At 32.9% G+C, this 23,129-nt stretch overlaps 5 protein-coding genes across 5 annotated transcripts; 1 reads left to right on the plus strand and 4 right to left on the minus strand.

Annotated features, from left to right (window-relative positions):
• Positions 1–871: 871 nt before the first annotated feature.
• On the plus strand, positions 872–1,808 carry LOC106714404. The gene is made up of 2 exons (XM_014507442.2): positions 872–994; positions 1,372–1,808. The coding sequence occupies exons 1-2, from the start codon at positions 932–934 to the stop codon at positions 1,729–1,731; spliced, it is 423 nt and encodes a 140-aa protein (XP_014362928.2). The 5' UTR covers positions 872–931; the 3' UTR covers positions 1,732–1,808.
• Positions 1,809–2,969: 1,161 nt separating this feature from the next.
• On the minus strand, positions 2,970–4,441 carry LOC106714409 (general odorant-binding protein 69a-like). The gene is made up of 2 exons (XM_014507448.2): positions 4,325–4,441; positions 2,970–3,736 (listed from the first exon to the last, which is right to left on the minus strand). The coding sequence occupies exons 1-2, from the start codon at positions 4,376–4,378 to the stop codon at positions 3,377–3,379; spliced, it is 414 nt and encodes a 137-aa protein (XP_014362934.2). The 5' UTR covers positions 4,379–4,441; the 3' UTR covers positions 2,970–3,376.
• Positions 4,442–5,287: 846 nt separating this feature from the next.
• On the minus strand, positions 5,288–6,697 carry LOC106714401. The gene is made up of 2 exons (XM_014507439.2): positions 6,566–6,697; positions 5,288–5,719 (listed from the first exon to the last, which is right to left on the minus strand). The coding sequence occupies exons 1-2, from the start codon at positions 6,632–6,634 to the stop codon at positions 5,336–5,338; spliced, it is 453 nt and encodes a 150-aa protein (XP_014362925.2). The 5' UTR covers positions 6,635–6,697; the 3' UTR covers positions 5,288–5,335.
• Positions 6,698–15,047: 8,350 nt separating this feature from the next.
• LOC106714405 lies at positions 15,048–16,431 on the minus strand. Its single transcript, XM_014507443.2, has 2 exons — positions 16,306–16,431; positions 15,048–15,476 (listed from the first exon to the last, which is right to left on the minus strand). Exons 1-2 carry the CDS (start codon positions 16,372–16,374, stop codon positions 15,093–15,095), a joined length of 453 nt encoding a protein of 150 aa, XP_014362929.2. The 5' UTR covers positions 16,375–16,431; the 3' UTR covers positions 15,048–15,092.
• Positions 16,432–21,081: 4,650 nt separating this feature from the next.
• Positions 21,082–21,683, minus strand: LOC106714399 (general odorant-binding protein 56d). The gene is made up of 2 exons (XM_014507436.2): positions 21,627–21,683; positions 21,082–21,438 (listed from the first exon to the last, which is right to left on the minus strand). Exons 1-2 carry the CDS (start codon positions 21,681–21,683, stop codon positions 21,082–21,084), a joined length of 414 nt encoding a protein of 137 aa, XP_014362922.2.
• Between the last annotated feature and the right edge of the window lie 1,446 nt (positions 21,684–23,129).

The following is a 23,129-nucleotide window of genomic DNA, read 5'->3' on the forward strand; positions in this document are numbered from 1 at the left end:
CCCTAAAGTATCCAGGTACACCACACATAATACTTACTATGCTGAACGGACCTACGTAAGCGAAGGAATAGAACTGAATGCAATATTTCGCTCTTGCTTGCTATTATCGAGTAACAAAAGTCGAACTATCTATTGAACTATCTGGAAAACTCAACCAAATTTACTAGTAAAATCTCGTATTCGCAAATGTTTTTGCTTAAAACATAAATTAAAAAGCAAAAGTAATTGCGTAGTGACAAATTTCAACAAAAACTGTTCTGTACTCTATAAGTCAGTTAGTCGTTAGTCACGACTTTATTAATTTGTTTTGGTTTTTAGTTCACTAATGTCAAAGGACACGTAAAAACATTCTGTTATCCCTCTCATTCTCTCAAAAAAAAAACAGAATTGTTGGCCCAATGGGATTTAAATTCCAATTGATAGGAATGTGTCGGGGTTTGTAATAAATGCGACAATTCATTCTTCAATTATTTTGTCACATGAAATATTTTAAATCATCTTATATTACTATGTTTTCTTTAAAACGCATCTGTATCATGAGATTAAAATAATTACTTCATAACAACGTAGATAATTTAACATTAAAATTATATGTCACAACATTTAATTATGTTATTAGAATTAATCAACAAATTATATAAATCTAATACAATTATACATCTGGGCCATTCTCCAAGTTGATTTTCAAAACATATTGTATAATATACATTTTTATTAGTTTAATGAAAAGTTTTGTTGTAAAAAATCAGAGCAAATTAATTTAGCAGCTAAAAGGACAATTCATTTGTTTTCTTACTTGTATGTCATTAATTTCAGACTTTTTAATTTCCTTGCAAATAAATACGTATAAAACACGTATAAGGTTGTATTATTTATTCATTCATTGGTTGTATTGAGAACAGAATAGTCGTAACAAAAGTCAATTTATAAAATGAAGGTTTGCACAATTTTGCTGATTTCTGCGATATGTCTGTTGGGCACAAATGCGTCGAAAGTAAGTTTACGTTATCTTTTTCATTATAATACACTACCGACCTGCCCAAGGTCACCCGGGTGGCAATGGTTACGTCTGATCTCTTTTCTGTCGTATTGGCACCCATCCCATTAATGTACCGTCTATAATATCCCATAAGTAGTGAATGCCTTCTAAACATCCGCCTCAAGGCAATTTTAATCTGTATTAAAATTTCCTGATAACTAACACATTTATTCGGATAAGTTTTAATATTAAAACGACGTGCGATTTTTAAATCCTTTTTTTTATAGAAACAAGTGCTTATTTTGAGATAGAGACAAAATCTTTATTAATTACTGAAAATCAAACACTTTCTATTACTTATAATAAGCTATTGTCTTTTATTTATTTTACAGGCACCATTTAAAATGCCAGAAAAGTTATTGCAAAAATCGAAGGCTGCAGGTGACAAATGTATAAAAGAGGTTGGAGCACCGTCTGACTTTATGGAACATCTTTTCCCCTGGAATTATCCTAAAAACGAACTGAACGAAAAGACTTTGTTTTGCTTCGTTACAACATTAGGTTTGGCAAATCAAGATGGAATATTCAGCGGAGAAAAAGTACTATCAGTTTTTACCAGCAGTGACAAAATCGAAGAAATCAAGAAAGCCTTCACAGACTGTAACGAAATGAGGGGAAACAATCCACAAGAAACCGCATTCATCATATCAGAATGCTTCTTTGACAAAGCACCTATCAGGCTGATGATGTAACACTACACTTTTAAAATATTTTCCAGCTTAATCGCTTTTGAAAACAGGAAAGAAAACAAAATTAATAAATTTCTCAAAAAAATGTGATAAAGTAGTAATAAACCTTAGTTTGCATTGTTCATTTTGGTATTATTATTTTCCATCATCTTTTTAATATCCATCTACTAATATTCAAATATTAAATATCGAAAATTGTTAAACCAACCAAATATTGGAACGAAGTTCCTTATCGCGCGTTGTGAAAGGGGGCTAGACGGAAAAAATTCTTACGAAAAGTTGTCACGACACTTTTTGCTATAGTATGTTAACGACGAATGAGCGCTACTTCACCATGGTAACAACGTGACAATATATACCGAAAATTCATAGGAATAAAATGTACTTCTTGTGAAGACTTAAGTTTTTGATGTGAAACATCTATAACATCTATAGGATCACTTGTAAACCGAATCGTTGCCGTGGCGACGCTTGCCGTGGCGACGGGTCGCCAAGCTATACTAAGGTATACATGTATATACTTAGATATATTATTATTATTATTATTATCATTATCATCATCATCATTATCATCATTATTATTATTATTTATTTATTTAATTATAATATTAAATGTTGTAATAAAACGATGTTTCACATCTGCCGGCGTCCCATGACGGCTCACATTTTTTTTTATTCATAGAATAAACATTGGTTCCTTCACTAATTAATCGAAAGGAACTTCGTTCCATCCGGGTTGCGTCGTGCTTCTTTGGACTTTTATAAAACACTAGCTTTTACCCGCGACTCCGTCTGCGCGGAATAAAAAATAGAAAACGGGGTAAAAATTATCCTATGTCCGTTTCCTGGTTCTAAGCTACCTCCCCATCAATTTTCAGGTAAATCAGTTCAACCGATCTTGAGTTATAAATAGTGTAACTAACACGACTTTCTTTTATATATATAGATTTTTAAAATCAATATTTTTTTGACATTTATTCGTTTTTTACGGTTTGTTTTATCTTGTGCTTTTTTGACATAAAATTTATCGTATTCGTATTTGTATCTTGTTTAATTTTTAGATATTTTATTTATTAAAAATCAATCAGTTCGTAAATTCAAAATCAGTGCCAGAACGTTCAATAGTTGAACGTTCTGGCACAATAAAAGACACATATAATTTTACAATTTATTGAAGACAATGCTTATATGAGTTTTGTTACCTGAAATAAAATATTTGAATTCCTTCTTCTGTTTTTTATTTAACATTTATTCTATCTTTAAATAAAACAAATAAATTTTTAAATTAACGCATGGCATGCGGGCAAAGTACGTTTCTTGCAGTCTGTCAATATAGCGCGGGTTACGTAAATATACTTATTTAGTTGATTTGTGGTGGATATCCGCTAACCACCATAAATCTACGAAATACGTACAATTACATGTATCTGTGACATTATATGCGTTGTTAGGATACGCTTTGCATTATTTCTTACCTCAAGTTCTGACAGTCAAGTTAATCAGTCTTTCGCATAGTTATTTCGTCTTCAATCGAATATGTAGCTCCAGAACGTATAAGGTGTGTTTTGCCAATTTGAACGCTGCACGCGCAATTCGGGAGCGAAGTATGTCCGCATGCCAAGTGTTAAGATTTTTCGATTTAATTATTTTACAATGATAATGACACAGGAGCGTTTTTGAAAAAGCAATCTACACTCTTGTAGGTAGTATCATATCGATCTTTACCTTTCAAAGTATTGCATTTATAATACGTTTTCTCGATAGCTTCTTTTTTATCACTGTTGGCGAAAATTTTCATAGTTCTATTATAATTGAAGTCACCTTGGTCGTTTATTAAATTCAAATTTTTGCAAAGACAAAACAAAAACTTTTCATTGGTTTCGGTTTCAGGGAGATTCCAAGGGAATGAGTTGGTCAGAGAGTCGATCGGAGCCCCAGTTTCTTTAATACATTGACTTCCAACCACGTTCACTTTCTCCGCCATCTGCGATGGCATTTTAACAAGCACCTGTGAAAAGATAGACATTATTCATAAGCATACTTTATAAAATTTTACATGAAAACAGATAACGAGCCGGTAAAGAAATCAATTAATATTCATACTAATAAATGTTTTCAGATATCTTGGTGGCTCTTAACTTCGTGCGAGTTGTTGCGCAGAACACAAATATATTTGTACCAAGGCAGAACGCGCGCTTGACCTTGGGCCGCCAAGATATTTGAAAATAGTTATATTTGCCATGGACAAAGGTAACAAATAAAAATGTTATTCGTCCTTTCTTCTGTCCATGTAAGGTAGATATCGCATCTGCAACGCATTATGCTATTGCAGATGTCTACGGCTACTGGTCATGGACAATTACAGAAAATCAGGAAACCTTCTAGCTCGCTTGTCGCTGTTTCGTATAAAACAAGTTATATTATGAAATATATTTAAAATCAATTACTATTACAATATTAGTAATCTTGGATTTAACACCGTGTTCTATGTTCTAGCTTAAAGACCTGCAGATGACTGGAACTAGGAAGATATGCACTATAATTAAGGCTAGTTAATATTGTATTTTATTTTATGATAAATTCTAAAAAGACTTACCGGTGAAGCATTTGCTGCCAAAAGATAGATGATAAGCAAAATTGTGTAAATCATTTTGCCGAGTTTTCCAGATGATTATGTTAGTACACAAAAGCCACGGATGATTGACTGAATTATGAGTACATCGTATTTATACAATTTTCTCCGTATACAGATTTGAAAATAGCACTTCCAAATTCTGAATATATTATCAAACTATTAGCAAAAAATATTGACAAACTTATGAGTTTCATGTGATCATTTTTTTCTCGTTAAGTATTATTCAATTTATTCTATTATCTATATCTACTTAATATTATAGATAGATTTGTATTTCTGTAAAACTTATTAACTCAAAACTACTGGATCTATTTCAAAAATTCTTTCCTATAAGAAAGCTACATTATCACTGAGTAACATGGGTAACTAGATTTTTATTAATTCCACGTGAACGAAGTCGCGCGAAAAACCTACTTATATAATTACATTTCAATAGTATAGAAACATAAATGCTGATTACATTTAAAGAATTATTTAAAGTCACATTACACAATGACAACTTATCTTTTTGTAAATTGTTGAAACAACAATTTATGGAGTTCTCCTTCTCACTTTTTCTCATTTATCTCTTTTTAAACAGAGACTAGCAACTAAACCGCAATTCTCTGATGAAGCTAGTAAGTTATAAGCTATGTACAGTAAATTGTTATACAGATAGAGCTTGAAGAAGAAAATATTCTGGAAAAGAACTGATACAAAAACATGCAGAGTGCCAACTTTACTTGAAACGTGGTGTTCATAATACCAAATAATAATAAAAACCATTTATATGAATAAAACTTGTAACTAGAACCAGTCTCTCAATATTCCAGACATAGTAGTTAAAGACAACGAAAATGGAAACACATAAATTTATAAAATATATTTTATTTTAAGAATACATATAGATTTTTTTTTTAGAAAATATTAGAAAAAAAATTGTATCTGCATTTAGATGTATGTATTTTGATATGTATATTACAGATGTATATCTTAAAATACAAGTACGTGTAATGCCATTTTCACAGGCGAATTTGTATGGAAGCAGTTAGCTATTTTGTATATAGTGTAATAGGCATTTTTACCAGATAATTCGTTACAACGTTCCAACAATGTCTTGTATGATTCCACATCTAGTGACTTCAGGGAATGACGGAAGAGGTCAAAGAACCTGTCCACCTTAAGTTTGCCATCTTTCTCGTGGAATTCCAGTTCTTTAGCGAGGCATAGTAAGAATTTTCCGTTAACTTCACTTTCTTCTAGCCTCCATGGTAATAGATTGTGCATAATTGCTGGACTGACACCTGACTCCTTCACACATATCTCACCCTTTCTCGTGATCAGTGATACAAGATCACTATCAAGTGGAAGAATAGGCTGAAAATAAAATTACTAGGTCAATGATAATAAATTTATGTTATGGTGACAAAAGCTTGTATTCTTTTTTACAAGCTTTTTTGTATTATTATTTTATTTTGGCAAGTGAGCAAGCGGCCATCTGAATCCGCTAATATAGCGAAGCGGCCGCTGCCTATGGACAAGCACAATTGCGTTGCCTACTATTGACGGCACGGGGGCTCATACAGAAAGAAAGTATTTTCCCCTTCCTTACCCTACATAGAGATACAGAAGAGATGGGAACATGGGGAATACCAAGCATTATTCCTGATCTATATAATGATAACAAATTTCTCAAAAGTTTTAAAAAAAAACTGTTAAACAAAAAATTGAATTAGTAGCCTAAGTGTTCTTCCAGACTATGTTTTATACCTATGCGAAATTACATCGAGATCCGTTAAGCTGTTATGGAGATACCTTCAAACAAACATCCATCCATCCATCCATCCATCTAAGTATTAACCTTTATAATATTAGTAAGATATATTACTTAGATACAAATACCAACTGCTTAAATTGTGATTAAATCACATACTACTAATATAACAAATGAATTATAATAAAATTCTTATTATGTTTTGTGTTGATTCGTCAACTTTGATTGCCTTTTCAAAATCTTTTCTATTAATATAAAAAAAATATATTATTTGTTGTATGATTTCCTAATTTCACCGAACAGACGTTGATATAATTAAAATAAGAAACAAATGCGTTTAAAGTGTTGGTTAACATCTACATCATCGATAAAATTATTTAAAAAAATTATAAAAAACTACAATTCGAATATTGACTGCAATAAATATATATATCAATTAAAAACTCTACCTTATTGTCCTCGATGCCCGCATGAGCAGCAACCACCATACCAAAGATCAAAAAAATGTTAAACAACATTTTGATTGAAATTAAAATTGGATCAATTATTATTTGAAGAGTCCACTAACACTTGAAGTGTTACAATAACTGAATAACCAATACAGTGGAAAATCTTTTTATACTTTATTTTCGTTGTTTTCGTGGCAACAGTATTTAAAATTTCCCTATTAATCCATAATTTATCAGCATTATGTTGATTGGGCTTTTAGAGATCGGTGGCTCAAAAATTATTTTTGTGGAACTATATATATTAAATTTGGATTAGAGTTAATAACGTATAAGCATTAAAAGATATTTTGTTCATACATAAACAGATATTTACCTCAACAAATACGGTATACGATTTATAATTCTTTAATCAAATCACATCTACTATATCTGATTGAGGTCTGGGGCAGTGCTTCGAAAACTAAACTTAATGAGCTACAGATCAAGCAAAATAAAGTAGTAAAAGCTTTATTCAATTATCCATATTTAACGAGTACTGACAAGATCTACAATGAAACGAAAATAATGACTATTAATCAACTATATACCTACAGTACATGCATTATAATTAGAAAAATCATCAACAAACAAATCAACACTAACATATCGTTTCTAAAGTTATCACAGATTAATAAGCGTAACACTCGACGAGCAAGTCTACTTGTTCTGCCGAAAGTGCGAACTAACTACGGTGTAAAAAAATATAACATACGAAGGAGTACAACTTTATAACTCGTTACCTTCATCAATTAAAAATTTAAGTTCATGTAATCAATTTAAATCAAAGCTAGCTCAATACATTTTGGATTGTTGTAAAAAGGTAAATTGATAACTAAAACGGCGACCATATTGTAATTATGTATAGTGTACGATATTGTTCTCATGTAAGTGACTTTTGTTTGTCTTTTTGAGAATAAATTCTTTAAACCTAACCTAAACCTAAACCTTGTTCTTTCTAATGTTATCCATAAACGAAAGATCATAGTAACTTCTGTTGGCTTCAAAGTTTCCATAATAGTTATGAACAATTTACGTGTTCAACATAGTTTTTGTTTTGTCCAGCTGAAGCAAGGGTTGTTAAGTTAACAACAGCAATGAATGCTTTAATTAAGAGTTAAAAGTTACGATTTTAACATTTTTTCTCCCTGAGTGTCATGGCTTATATTACATCAATATAACACTGGTATATAGTGGACGTAAGCTATAAGAATCTAAATAAGTAAAAAATTGGAATGTTGGGTTTATCTAAGTCACACGATCACACACAAAATTAAAGGATTGATTGCTAAATTTATCCAATACCCTGGCAGAACCATGTTGGATTAAAATAATAATAATGCACTTAATTGTTAATTTAAAAATTAAATGAGACTGTTCCCTACTTAACCTGTACCATAGTCGAAAGAATACAATTCGAATAACACCGAAATCAGTTTAGTCTACAGGTTACAATGTAATTGACATTACAACAAACATGCATAAATTTTGTTCATACATACAGTATATAAAGTCTACATAATTGAATTACAATTGAACCGAGGTAAATTGACAAACTTCTTACAGGGGAGTGTCAAACTACCGAATTTGTCGGATTAGTTATTAGAGTACAAGCGCCCGCGACTCAGTCAGCGCTGATTTAAAAAAATGTAATAAGTAGCCTTTCAGACTATGTTCTACATCTGTGCCAAATATCATCTAGATCCATTTAGACGTTCCGGAAATACCTTCAAACAAACATCCATCCATCCAGAAATCTAAATTTTCGCATTTATAATTCTAGTTTGCCTGCCCTTCCTTCTATTTTTTAATAAGTTAGGGATGGAAGGAAATATGGACATAACCTAGAAGACGACTGTCATGATGTGATCAGGAGATGTATCCTATTTCATTTCGTCTAATAAAAGAAGGCGTGCTGCAAATTATATTACTGCAGATGTCGATGATACCGATTCCGTTCCACCAGATCACGTGCTTGCGCGTTTGCAGCTAGTTTCGCATAAAATTGATTAAAGGACATTTATGTATTACTTTCATAGAAGATTCCCACTAAAATTATCAACCATTCACGTCTGGCATGTCTGTTATTTGACCTTCGACCGTCAACAAAAAAAGAAACAAAGTGAACAATAAAATCGATGCGAATACCGACAATTACAATGCTACAAAGCTAAATCAACACTTAAAATTAAAGCGTTTCATTAAGGTGAATTATTGTTTATTTCTTGGCGGCCATTATACGTTGATTGGGTTAATATTTATTAAAGAGTGGATTTTTTTTTTAATTAGCAAGGTATCATAGGTACAATATATACTAGTATTGATTTAACACGATGTAAATGGACTATCTTTATAAATTCTAATTAAACCTGTGGATTTCCAACACAGTGACATAATTGTCATGATTCAAATTATCTTAAAAAAAACTGTACTTACTAAAAAATGTGCCAGTACAAATGACACGGTAGTGGAAACCCGCAGTAAGGCCCTTCGTACACGAAGCAATGTAAATCTTTGAAAACGAGCTATTTTAACCGACTTAAGTAATACTATGTCATAGAGGTTCGTATCGCAGGATAGCACCTGGAGAACCCGATACAATATGGAAAATGAAAGGCTGGTCGGAGAACCCAATGTCATGAACGATGACAAAGCCCATAGACTTCGTTGGATGGGGATCTTATGAGGATGGGTTAGCATGACACAGTGGAGCTGGACGAAAAGGAAGCTGGAAGAAAAAGATTTTTTCATTAACAATTAATTTATTCATTTATAACTTGTTCCAATTTAAACCCACAGACAAATGTGTTGCATCAAATCATAGGTTTAAGTTTTGTTTAAAATTAATTGTAACCGTCCAAAGTAGAGCGGTTAAAGTTAGCGTTAGTTATAACGTCATTTTAACCAACGTTAAAATGGTACAACGAAAATTATACCCAACCGTAGATTTGACCATCCATCGTCGCGTTTTAATTTCTTACTCAAACATAATAATTTTTTTCCATTACTTTCATTTTCTTCTATGTTATTAGATTGGTGAGTAACTCGGAGCCGGTTCCTCGTGGCATTTCTCTGCATTTACGGAAATATGTTCTACCAAGTTTGGATCCAGTACGACGATGCGATGGGCTAAAACATGTTAATAATTATTTTACTAAAATCAAAAAAATATTATCTTAATATATATAAATCTGGTGTCACAATGTTTGTCCTCAATGGACTCCTAAACCACTTAACCGATTATAATAAAATTCGCACACCATGTGCAGTTTGATCCAACTTGAGAGATAGTTTAAATCTCAAATTATAGTCGCAATTTTAATTTATTGCTAATTATTTGTCTGTTATTATTTGACAGTCACAATTATCTGTTAACTCCAAGTGATTCTAACAGATGTCGATACCTTTCGACTGGGTTGAGTAAGTAATCAATAGACGGCGCTGCTATGGTAAATCTACGAACGTTTCATATAAGCTTATTAATTGCGCGCGGACGGAGTCGCGGGCGACAGCTAGTCTAATATATAAAATTCTCGTGTCACAGTTTTCGTCACCGTACTCCTCCGAAACGGCTTGACTGATTCTCATGAAATTTTGTGAGCATATTCAGTAGGTCTGAGAATCGGCCAACATCTATTTTTCATTTTTTTTTTTTTAACTGCGCGTGGACGGAGTCGCGGGCGGCAGCTAGTTTTCACGGTTTAATATCGAAAATCAGGAGAAGATCGATTTGGGATAAGATTAAATTAGGATATAATGTAAAATAAGAAAAGATTATTCAACGTTTATAAGTCTTTATCAGGCTGCGCAAATTATTATCTATTCTATATCTATATATATAAAAGAAAGTTGTGTTAGTTACACTATTTATAACTCAATAACGGCCGAATCGATTTGACTGAAAATTGGTGGGCAGGTAGCTTAGAACCAGGAATCGGACATAGGATAATTTTTGCTCCGTTTTCTATTTTTTATTCCGCGCGGACGGAGTCGCGGGCAAAGGCTAGTATATAATATAAAAGAAAGTCGTGTTAGTTACACTATTTATAACTCAAGATCGGTCGAACTGATTTAGCCGAAAATTGATGGGGAGGTAGCTTAGAACCAGGAAACGGACATAGGATAATTTTTACCCCGTTTTCTATTTTTTATTCCGCGCGGACGGAGTCGCGGGTAAAAGCTAGTAAGTTTATAAATGTTAATATTGTAAGCTCTAGCTATTCGCTTATCAAGTAAGTTGAGTAGATGTAAATGACATCGCAGCAGCTGATAACATTATCAAAAAACTGTAACATTAACAATCAACACATAGCATCACTAACGATTTAAATCTTACTAATATTATAAATGCGAATATATATAAACAAATACGTTACTGCCATTGCATTGAGTGACTGTCGCGATGCAAATAATTAATAAAAAATACAGCATTTTAATCAGTTTGAAAGAATGACAGTTTGTTTTATCTTGTGCTTTTTTGACATAAAATTTATCGTATTCGTATTTTTACCTTGTTTAATTTTTATATAATCAATCAGTTCGTAGAATCAGAACATTCAATAGTTGAACAATAAAACACACAAATAATTATAAAATTTATTCAAGATGATGCTTATATGTGTTTTGTTACCTGAAATAAAATATTTGCATTCCCTCTTCTGTTTTTTTTTTATCATTTATTCCATCTTTAAATAAACAAATAAATTTTTAAATTAACACTTGGCATGCGGGCAACGTATTTTTACGTTTCTCGCAGTCTGTCAATAGAGCGTGGGTTACGCAAATATACTTATTTAGTTGATTTGTGGTTTGTGGTGGATACCCGCCAACCACCATATATCTGCGAAATACGTACAATTACATGTATCTGTGCCAATTTGAACGTTATACGCGTAGCGCAATTCGGCAGCGAAGTATGTCCGCATGCCAAGTGTTAAGATTTTTCGATTTAATTATTTTACAATGATAATGACACAGGAGCGTTTTTGAAGAAGCAATCTACACTCTTGTAGATAGTATCATATCGATCTTTACCTTTCAAAGTATTGCATTCATTATAAGTTTTCTCGATAGCTTCTTTTTTATCACTTTTGGCTAAAATATTCATAGTTCTATTATAATTGAAGTCACCTTGGTCGTTTATTAAATTCAAATTTTTACAAAGACAAAACAAAAACTTTTCATTGGTTTCGTTTTCAGGAAGATTCCAAGGTAACGAGTTGGCCAGGGAGTTAGTCGGAGCTCCAGTTTGTTTTATACATTCACTTCCAACCATCTTCACTTTCTCAACCATCTGCGAAACATTTAACAAGCACCTGCGAAATTTTAAACATTTTTCATTAGCACTGTATAATTTATGAAATTACGCAGATAACTTGGCGGAAAAGACTCAATTAATATTCGTATCAAGTGTTCGCACAATTTTAGGTGTAGCGAGGCGTAGCGCGATGCGAGGGTGGGCCCTGTACATCGCAACGATGACCTTGAGCCGCCAAGGTATTAGAAAAGAGTTATATTGGCATGAGCAAAGGTAACATATAAATTTTTTATTTGTCCTTTCATCTGATTATTTAAGTTAGGCATCGCATATGCAACACATTATGCTATTGAAGGTGTCTATGGTTATCGGTCATGGAAAATCTGGTAACCCGTTTATTCTTTATTAAGAAATATGTTTCAAATCAATTTGTAAAACGCTGTTTCAATTTTTTAGTTAATACTAGCTTTTACCCGCGACTCCGTCCGCGCGGAATAAAAAATAGAAAACGGGGTAAAAATTATCCTATGTCCTTTTCCTGGTTCTAAGCTACCTGCCCACCAATTTTCAGTCAATTTGATTCAGCCGTTCTTGAGTTATAAATAGTGTAACTAACACGACTTTCTTTTATATATATACTAGCTTTTACCCGCGACTCCGTCCGCGCGGAATATAAGATAGAAAACGGGGTAAAAATTATCCTATGTCCTTTTCCTGGTTCTAAGCTACCTGCCCATCAATTTTCAGTCAAATCGATTCAGCCGTTCTTGAGTTATAAATGGTGTAACTAACACGACTTTCTTTTATAATAGGTCCTTACATATGAAATTGGCGTTTTTCGTACTGGTCACTTTAATCACGAATTTCTCCTCTTTGGTAAGGAAATCCAAATTCAAATTTGTACAGCTATAGACTCATGTATTTGTGGTTCGATGACCGTCATTCGTTTGTTTTTTTTCTTCTGTTTTTTTCTGTTTGCGTCACTCATTTTACAAAATGGAAAACTTAAAATATCGCATTATTTACGAGTACGAGTTCCGCCGTGGCACTAGTGCTGCGGAAACGACTCGAAGGGTGAATGATGTGTATGGCGGTCGTGTTGCAAAAGAAAACACAGTTCGTTTTTGGTTCCAACGTTTTCGTTCTGGAAATTTCGATCTGCAGAACAAGCCCCGTGGACGGCCTGAGACTCAAGTTGATAATGAAGAGTTGAAGGCTATTGTGGAAGCGGATCCATCGCAAACCACGTCCGAGTTAGCTGCAGGCTGCGATGTAAGTGATAAAACTGTTTTAATTCACTTGAAGCAAATTGGGAACATTAAAAAGCTTGAAAGGTGGGTACCTCACGAATTGACTGAAGCAAACCGGCAAACGCGCGTCGACTGTTGCGTTACATTACTAAACCGGCACAATAATGAAGGTATTTTAAACCGAATCATTACCTGTGATGAAAAATGGGTTCTTTACGATAATCGGAAGCGCTCAGCGCAATGGTTGGATCCTGGCCAGCCAGCCAAATCCTGCTCTAAGCGAAAATTAACCCCAAAAAAGTTACTTGTAAGCGTTTGGTGGACTAGTGCCGGTATTGTTCATAACAGTTTTCTCAAATCTGGCCAGACTATTACGGCTGATGTCTATTGTCAGCAATTGCAAACCATGATGGAAAAGCTAGCGGCTAAACAACCTAGGCTGGTCAATCGCTCCACGCCACTGCTGCTTCACGACAACGCTAGACCACACACTGCGCAACAGACGACTACTAAATTAGAAGAGCTTCAATTGGAAAGTCTAAGACATCCTCCGTACTCCCCGGACCTTGCTCCAACAGATTACCATTTTTTTCGAAATTTGGATAACTTCTTGCGAGGGAAAAAATTCAACTCCGATGGGGCAGTCCAAATCGCCTTCAAAGATTTTATTGATTCCCGTCCGACTGGTTTTTTTAGTAAAGGGATCAATGAACTACCTATGAGATGGCAAAAGTGCATAGAAAATAATGGTTCGTACTTTGATTAATTAAATATATTATATTAAAAAATATTCGACTTTTTGTTCCTCCCATACAAAACGCCAATTTCATATGTAAGGACCTAATATATATAGATATATTTTGAATTGGATTTTACCACGTTGTTCTATGTCAAATCCTATCATTTGATCCATATTTAGGGGATAATAACAAGTTGTCATTGGTCATTTTGTAATGGCGGCCATCTTGAATTTAACATAGTGTTCTATATTCCAACTTAAATAACTACAGAGGACTGGAACTAAGTATATATTATAATTAAGACTGGTTAATATTTTTTTATGATTCGATCAATTCTAAAAAGACTTACCGGTGAAGCATTTGCTCCCAGAAGGCAGATAAGCAGAAGTGAGTAAATTATTTTGCCGAGTTTTCTAGATGATTGTGGTATAGTACACACAAGTCACGGATGATTTAATTCATTATGAATACGTGATATTTATACAATTTCCTCCATATATAGATTTGAAAATGACACTCCCAAATTCTGAATATATTATCACCCTATTAGCAAAAATATTAAACTTATTAGCTAAACATTTTTTTTTTACTTTAGAATATTTCAATGTATGCCATTATCTATGTCTATACTATGTTATAAATAGAAAAGATTTGTAGTTTTGTAAAACTTAAATAACGAATAAACTCAAAAACTACTGGACCGGTTGCATATCACTGAGTAATATAAATATTTACTAGGTTTTTTTTATTCCACGAGGACGAAGTCTCTAGTAAAAGCTATAATATTTGTAAAATCACATTTGATAAAATTTCGCTTTCTCTTTATTATGGAAACATGGAGTTCTCCTTCTCCTCCTTCTCCTTTTCCTCATTTATCACTTATTTAAAATTACACGTCATGTGCGTTAAATTGTACTTACAGATAGAGCTTCAAAGAGATTTATTTTTGTAATGAACTGGACACAAAAATACGCAGAGTGCCAACTTTATTTGAAACGTTGTGTTTAATATTCCAATTCATTATGAAAACCATTTTTATGAATAAAACTTGTAACTAGAACCAGTTTCCCAATATTCTAGACAATACTTATAGACAGAGAGCAAAGAAACACATAAATTAAAAATGTATAGATTTTATTTTAAAAATACATAAAGACATTTGTGATATGTTTTGTAAAAAATATTGCAAAAAAAGTGTGTATCTGCATTAAAATGTAAATTGGAGATGTATATATTTTTATACTTTAAAATACAAGTACGTGCAACGCCATTTTCACAGGCGTGTTGGTATGGAAGCAGTTAGCTATTTTGTATACAGTGTAATAGGCGTTTTTACCAGATAATTCGTTACAACGTTCGAACAATTTCTTGTATGATTCCACATCTAGCGACTTCAGGGACTGATAGAAGAGGTCAATGAACCTGTCCACTTTAAGTTTGCCATCTTTCTCGTGGAATTCCATTTCTTTAGCGAGGCATAATAAGAATTTTCCATTAATTTCACTTTCTTCTACCCTCCATGGTAACAGATTGTGCATAATTGCTGGACTGACACCTGTCTCATTCACGCATATCTCACCCTTTCTCTTGATCAGTGATACAAGATCACTTTCAAGTGGAAGGATAGGCTGCAAAAAAATACTAGATCAATGATAATAAATTAAGTTGTCGTAACTACTGGTACTAGCGAGCTGATGATGATGATGAACTACTGGTCGTATTCTTTTTTTAAAGCTTTTATCTTAATATTATAAGGTGGCAAGTGAGCAAGCGACCACCTGAATTCGCTGAAATGGCGAAGCGACGCCCTGAAATAGAGTATTTCCCTTTCCGATACATGACATAGAGACGCAGAAGAGACGGGAATATGGAGAATAACAAACTTCTTGAAAGTTATTTAAAATACATGAAAATATATTACTTAGATACAAATACCGAAATTATTAAATTGATAATAATTAATAACACACTATCTTTATCTATATGTATAAAAGAAAGTCGTGTTAGTTACACTATTTATAACTCAAGAACGGCTGAATCGATTTGACTGAAAATTGGTGGGCAGGTAGCTTAGAACCAGGAAACGGACATAGGATAATTTTTACCCCGTTTTCTATTTTTTATTCCGCGCGGACGGAGTCGCGGGTACAAGCTAGTTAAATATAAATTCAAATTAATATTATAATATTAATATTATAATTTTAATCATAGTTTATGTCGATTCATCAACTTTGAATCCCTTTTTTTGATAATATTTTCTATATAGTTAAATAAATAATAATGTTCTGTGCTTTCCTAATTCCACCGAACAGAGCTTGATGTGATTAAAATATGAGAATAAATGTGTATAAAGTCGTGGTCAACAGCTAGATTATAAATGAAAATAATTAAAAAAATATTACAAATTACAATTGGTATGTTAAGTGCACTAAATAGATATTAAATTAAAAACTTTACCCTATTGTCCTCGATGCCCGCATGAGCAACAACAACCATGCCAAAGATCAAAAAAATGTTAAACAACATTTTGATTGAAATTAAAATTGAATCAATTATTTGAAGAAACTACCACTAACACTTAAAGTGTTACAATAACTGAATAACCAATAAAGTGGAAATTCTTTATATATACCTTATAATCGTTGTTTTCGTGGCAACAACGTTTAAGATTCTTCTATAATCCATTATTTTATCATCGTTATGTTGATTGGACTTTTAGGGATCGGTGGCTTTATATTATGGATTTTTTTTTCAAAGATAAATTTATTAAATTTGAATTAGACGTAATTACATAAAATTATTAATAAATGTTATTTAATATAACAACTTATAATATAACAATCAGAGATGAAAAAAGTAGAACACGTCAGCAATATCTTTTTTTAAATGACAGATAGTTGTTCAGAAATCAATCTATCTCACATTACGACTATCTGTCAAGGTCTTTCTAAAGTTATCCATAAACCAAAGGTCTTAGTTACATCTGTTCGGTTCATGTTATCAATAATTTGTTTTTACAATATTGTTTTTGTTTTGTCTAGATAAAGTATGGCTTGTTAAGTTTACAACAGCAATGAAATAATTAAGAGCATAAAAGATTTACAATTTTAAAATATTTTGACAAGTAAGGTTTCATTAGATTCGTGTTTTTCCCCCGAGCTCATAGCTTATATTACATCATCATAATACTATTTTATTTTTAATAATAAAAAGGGCAAACGAGCATACGGCCATCTGGATTCACCGAAATAGCCAAGCGTCGCCTACCTTTAATCAAAGGAGAAGAGGATGGACAGAAAGAGGATATTTCCCCTTCCTATGCGTCCCCTCTTTCACGAAATCCACTTCCCCTTTCCATCCTTTCCTAATGAGAAAAGGGTGGAAAGGGAAAAAGGACTAAAATTAGGCCACCGGCACCACACTCATCATACGAAACGCGGAATTGCTTCCAATTCACGGCTCTCTTCTGTGTGGTCGTGGTATTTCACCGTTCGATCCGGCCCATTCGTCAACAAATATTGTTGTTGCGGGATCTACCACCGTCAAATATGTTATATAAGAGCGTCGATGGCTCAGGGGTTAAGCACTTGTTTTGCAATCTGCAGGTCCTGAATCCCGCCATGTACTAATGTGTTTTTCGATTTACTTATGTACATTTATCCAACGTTAAGATATGTGTGCAGTCAACCATACCGCACTGGACCAGCGTGGTTGACCTCTTCGGGGACGTATAGTGAGCTGATGATGAATACTATACAGTGGTTGTACGTTATAAGAATTTTAATAAGTCAACAACGAGCATATCGGGTTTTCTAAGTCACACGATGAAAAAACTATATAAAATAAACCTTGTAGAATTAAAAAATAACTATGCACTTAGCTGATAATTTTACAAAAGAGTACTTAATACGTATTATAATTGTTGTGCCAATTTCTAGTTTGCTTGCCATTTCTTCTGTTTTTTAATACGTTAAGGATGAAAGGGAAAAATTGTTATGTGTATTAGTTGCAATTACCGAAATCGAATAAAGGACTAATGTCCTTTATTCGATTATTTATATTATTTTCATGGGAGAACCCCACAAAAATTATCAACCACTCACGTCTGGCATGTCTGATATTTGGCCTTCAACGGTCAACAAAAAAAGAAACAAAGTGAACAATAAAATCGATGCGAATACCGACAATTGCAATGCAACAAAGCTAAATCAACACTTAAAATTAAAGCGTTTCATTAAAGTGAATTATTGTTTATTTGGCTTGGCTGCCATTATACGTTGATTGGGTTAATATTTATTAAAGAGTGGAATTTTTTTTAATTACCAAGGCATCACAGGTACAGCATATACTAGTGGTGATTTAACAAAATGTAAATGGACAATCTTGATGAATACTAATACTTATACCTATGGATTATAACTAATTATAACTGCAGTGACATATTTTATGATTTAAATTCTGTTTAGAAAAAAACAATCAAGGCAAAAATGTGCCAGCCCAAATGACACTGCAGTCGAAACCCGCAGTAAGGCCCTTCGTACACAAAGCAATGTAAATCTTCGAAAATGGGCGATTTTAACCGCAATACTTACCTTACGCAATACTATGTCATAGAGCTTCGTATACAGGCATGCATCGCCGACATTTTGTTTCACAGTCGCCAAAACCAGATCGTCTGGAAAAGTCGATGCGATTTTCAAGCTGGCTGACCAAATCTATATATTATGTACATTATGTAGTCGCTATGTCTGTACCAAACGCATAGACGACTCACGTCGACGATTCAACGATGAGTGTACTCTATCTCGACTCAAAAGTATACAATATTCGTTTCGAAGATTTACGTTTCTTTGTGTCGGTGGCTCAGGAATTAAGCTCTTGACTTGCAATCTGCTGGTCCTGGGTTCGAAATCCGGCATGTGCCAATGTGATTTTCGATTTTCATATGAAGGTACATATATCCGACGTTCCTACACCGAAGGAAAACATCGTGATGCAACCTGCACATATCTGATAAGAAATTGAAAACCAACCCGCATTGAGCCAGCGTGGTTGACTATGGCCTAGTCACCCCTATTTTAGGGTAGGCTCCGAACCCCTCGGTGGGGGCGTATATTGAGCTGATGATGAAGTGTACGAAGGGCCAAAGACATTGTATTCCGTAAGTCGCTTCGATACTTAATTGCCGGATGTCTAAAACGTACGTAGTCTTGTGTAAGATGAGCTTAAAGATACACACCAATCAATTGCCTTATGTGAGAATTTAAAACCGGTAATCAACTACTTTTTATGGAGTCAACATCAGTACCCTACTTACTATATTTTTATTCTTATGCCTGTTTTACATTACGCTAGTACAGTAAGACAGTAGAGATCGAAATCAGTGCTGGCATACAGCTGGCATAATGTAAACACTAACTGGCGCCAGTGAGTCCATACAGTCCATGCCATGCCAACTCTGCAGTCCTACTTTACTGGCATGATGTAAACCAAGGATTAATTTTATCTAATATATATAATTCTCGTGTCACAGTTTTCGTTCCCGTACTCCTCCGAAACGGCTTGACCGATTCTCATGAAATTTTGTGAGCATATTCAGTAGGTCTGAGAATCGGCCTACATCTATTTTTCATTTTTTTTTTTAACTGCTCGCGGACGGAATCGCGGGCGACAGCTAGTTATCTTATAAAAAAGAAACGCATGGCCAACAACGATCAATTTAATTTCTACATATTAAATTAAATCTTAACGTAGTTTGATGTTACTAATGTGATTAGTGATTAGTAACGTGAGTAGATAAAAAATACTTGTAAAATTAAATTTGGAGAAAGAAAAATATTTTTCCTTTAACAATTAATTTATTCATTTATGTCTAGTTCCAATCCAAACCCATAGACAAATTGCACATCATGCTAAAACTTTGTGTGTGTTATTATACATCAAATCATCGATTAAAGTTTTGTTTAAAATTAATTGTAACCGTCCAAAGTTGAGTGAGCGGTTAAGGTTAGCGATAGTTATAAAGTCATTTTAACCAGCGTTAAATGACAATGACATTTATACTTTTATGTTAAGAAATATCACAGGAAAAGAATAAAAAATCATACAACCACATTTGTTGTTATGAAAATAAAAAACATCCAATGCCTGGTTTACATTATTCCAGAATAGTATGAAAGTAGCTCTCAAAATCATTGCTGGTATACAACTGACATAATGTAAATACTAAATGACTCCAGTGAGCCCATACAGTACATGCTACTACCAGTATTACCGTCCTACAGTACTGGCATAATGTAAACCAGACAAATAGGTACATTAAATACATAATTGATAAGGGTGACATTTACTCCGGACAGTGAACCGTTTTTTACACAACTTATTTCTTATTGATATTATAAATGCGAAATTTTAAATGGATGGATGGATGTTTACTAGAAGGTATGCACAACGGATCTTGATTTAAATTTGGCACAGATGTAGAACATAGACTGGAAAAACATTTTTTTTTTAATTTCGCGCAGACGGAGATTTTACCATTATCACGAATATATATGTGTAATATATACCTTATATTAATTGTTTATCAATCAGATAACCATATGTGATTAAGACCTTCAACCTTTAACCAATTTAAGAGATGTTTCCTCTAATTTTAAGTGATCACCTTTGCCTTCAAATATCAATACCATAGAAGTGGGATGCTATCGGTTTATCAAACTTATTAAGGAAACTTAACTAAACTAAATGAAGCATTACTATCTAGCAAAATTATATATAAAATACGTATCGCATGTTTTGAAAAAAAATACGCATCAAGGCAACGCAATTCATGAAAACTAAATACATCACTTCATTATAACGTGTCAGCAATCATTTATATGTAAATATCTAACACAGTTGATGTGTTAATGATTGTAATGCACGCAATGCTAAATTTATTCATCGTCTAGACACCTTAATATCCGATGAAACTGTTTCACTTGTGGTTAAAGAAGCACAAGTAATTACATCTGCAAGGCAACAAACGACTATGGGCCACAAAAATTTTGCCGCATAGAACCAAAAAATCACGACGATCGCATATCAACTTAAAAGATATGATAACAGCCATAAAAATATTAACCCTAATGAAATTATTAAAGCAAAATTACATTATGTAATAAAAACGTCAGTAATTGGGCATGGGGGTTCTATAAATGTTTTAGATGTACTTTAATCTCATGTTAAAATTCAAAGTAAAATGTGTTCTTTTGTGCCATGATAGTAACATTTGTAAATTTCAAAGGCTGTATCTGCGTGATTCTTTCCAGTTTTCTTTTTGCATTCTTCTAGCAGTTTCTCAGCATTTGCCTTGTCAACACCGCTCGGTAATTTAGCTAAAGCTTCTGCTACATTCAACTTTCCTTCGTCATTTATGATGCCAGATTTTTGAAAGAAACATAACGTGAATTTCTTTAGCGCCTCGTCTTCCTCGAATACACCTTTCTTCGCCTCAGATAATACTTCCGATTTAACTCCACTCTCTTTCATACATTCTGCAATGTATAAATGGGCTTTCTCCTTTTGAGAATGTGAGAGATGAACCGTCTGTAATAAAAATATTTAAGTTGTACAATAGTGACAAATATTACTCAAGTCCAAATAAAGTTTTAAATCAGTTGCATTTATTCTTGGCACGACGCGGCGAGACAGTCACAATAAAAAACTAGCTACAACATTTTGTTTCATGAATTTATAAATTTTTTTAAGTATGACATTATTCAAATTATTCTTACATGGGCTTCAATAGTTGCGACTGATAAAACAAAACATAACAAAAGAAGTGAATTCATTTTGAAATTGTTGTTTTCTATTACAATTTGGAATCGTTTCTAAATATACTACTTGCCACATCTTATTTTTATACAGATCGTCAAAAGGAGATCAAGTTCTATTAAGAAGTTCACCTCATTCAATACCATCCGATGTTCTTCTTTCAAATGCCTTTTATGATTGAAAAATTATAATTGAATCTATTTACCTCGACGGATATGGTGAATCAGGTCAGCATATGACCTAGTTTACTTCTTATGTACTCAGTAAAAAATGTAGCTAGACATTGTGTAATTATACCTCTTCAGTTTATAATAGTAAATACAGTAAAGCTGTCAGCAATATATTAACTAGGACAGTTTACTGATAGAAGAATAGGATGCTTTGTAAATCAATTACTTAATTTCGTTTATGTTTCAGAAATATCAACAAAATTTGCATAAAACTTACTCTCTTACCCTAAGAACACTATCAGAGTTAACAGTTATAACGAAAGGTATTACTTAAGCCCCTAACCCTGACTAGACGTCTACTAATGCTAATATTTCGACTATATCAACAACGCTAACACCTAGGTCACATTTAATGTCCAAAGTCAAATGTTTGCTTAAATAATTCTATTGTGTGATAATAAGAGTGAAATTGTATCGTTTTTAAAATTCTACTTTTTCGGCTTATTTAAGTCGTCTTTATATGTCCAAAATATTTACTTGTGTTGGAATGTGGCAAACGACTACCTGATACCGTCGAGTTATTGTAAACAATAAACATTTTAAATTAATGAATAACAAAATCCATTGTTTATGTATCAAATGCGGCTAAGGACAAATAATGTCTTTAAGTAATAATATCTGTCATTAAGTCGCGGTAAAGTGGCACAATTTAAAAATACGACTTTAAAATAAGTGAACATTTCAGTTGATGAAACTAATTAAAATATTAATAAACCAATTAACGCGTTATTATTATAATTATCAACCTTCATAAAACCTCAGTTGTTATTGATCTTGTCTTAGTAATCTAATTCATCGACGTTAAGACGAAAATTAGCATTGAACTACGTAGGGAAGCCATCGTAAATTCCAGGGATATGGAACCTTTTTGCCTAAATCACATTTGTATAATGTTTTCCCAATTATGTTTTCATGTAGATCCAGGCTTTTGAACTTGATCCAATAAAATCGAAAAGTCTGTAATTTTCTGCATGATCCAGTTGAATAGAAAACGTACTGATAAGTGCATCTTAACGGTAAAGAATCATTTTGTATTTGCTACAACATAAGCGGACTAAATTAAATTACATATTTGCTTGTACTATAAAAACAGATGCATATCTTTTGTTCCTCCAAGTCAATACTGAATTTAAAAATAGCAAAATTACTAAAGGGATATTATGTACATATAGAAAAATAAAGTATTAATAATTAGTAAATGTTTAGTAGTTCTGATGAACAATACAGATTACT

This window comes from Papilio machaon, chromosome 2, assembly GCF_912999745.1.
Source record: "Papilio machaon chromosome 2, ilPapMach1.1, whole genome shotgun sequence".
Lineage (NCBI taxonomy): Eukaryota > Metazoa > Arthropoda > Insecta > Lepidoptera > Papilionidae > Papilio > Papilio machaon.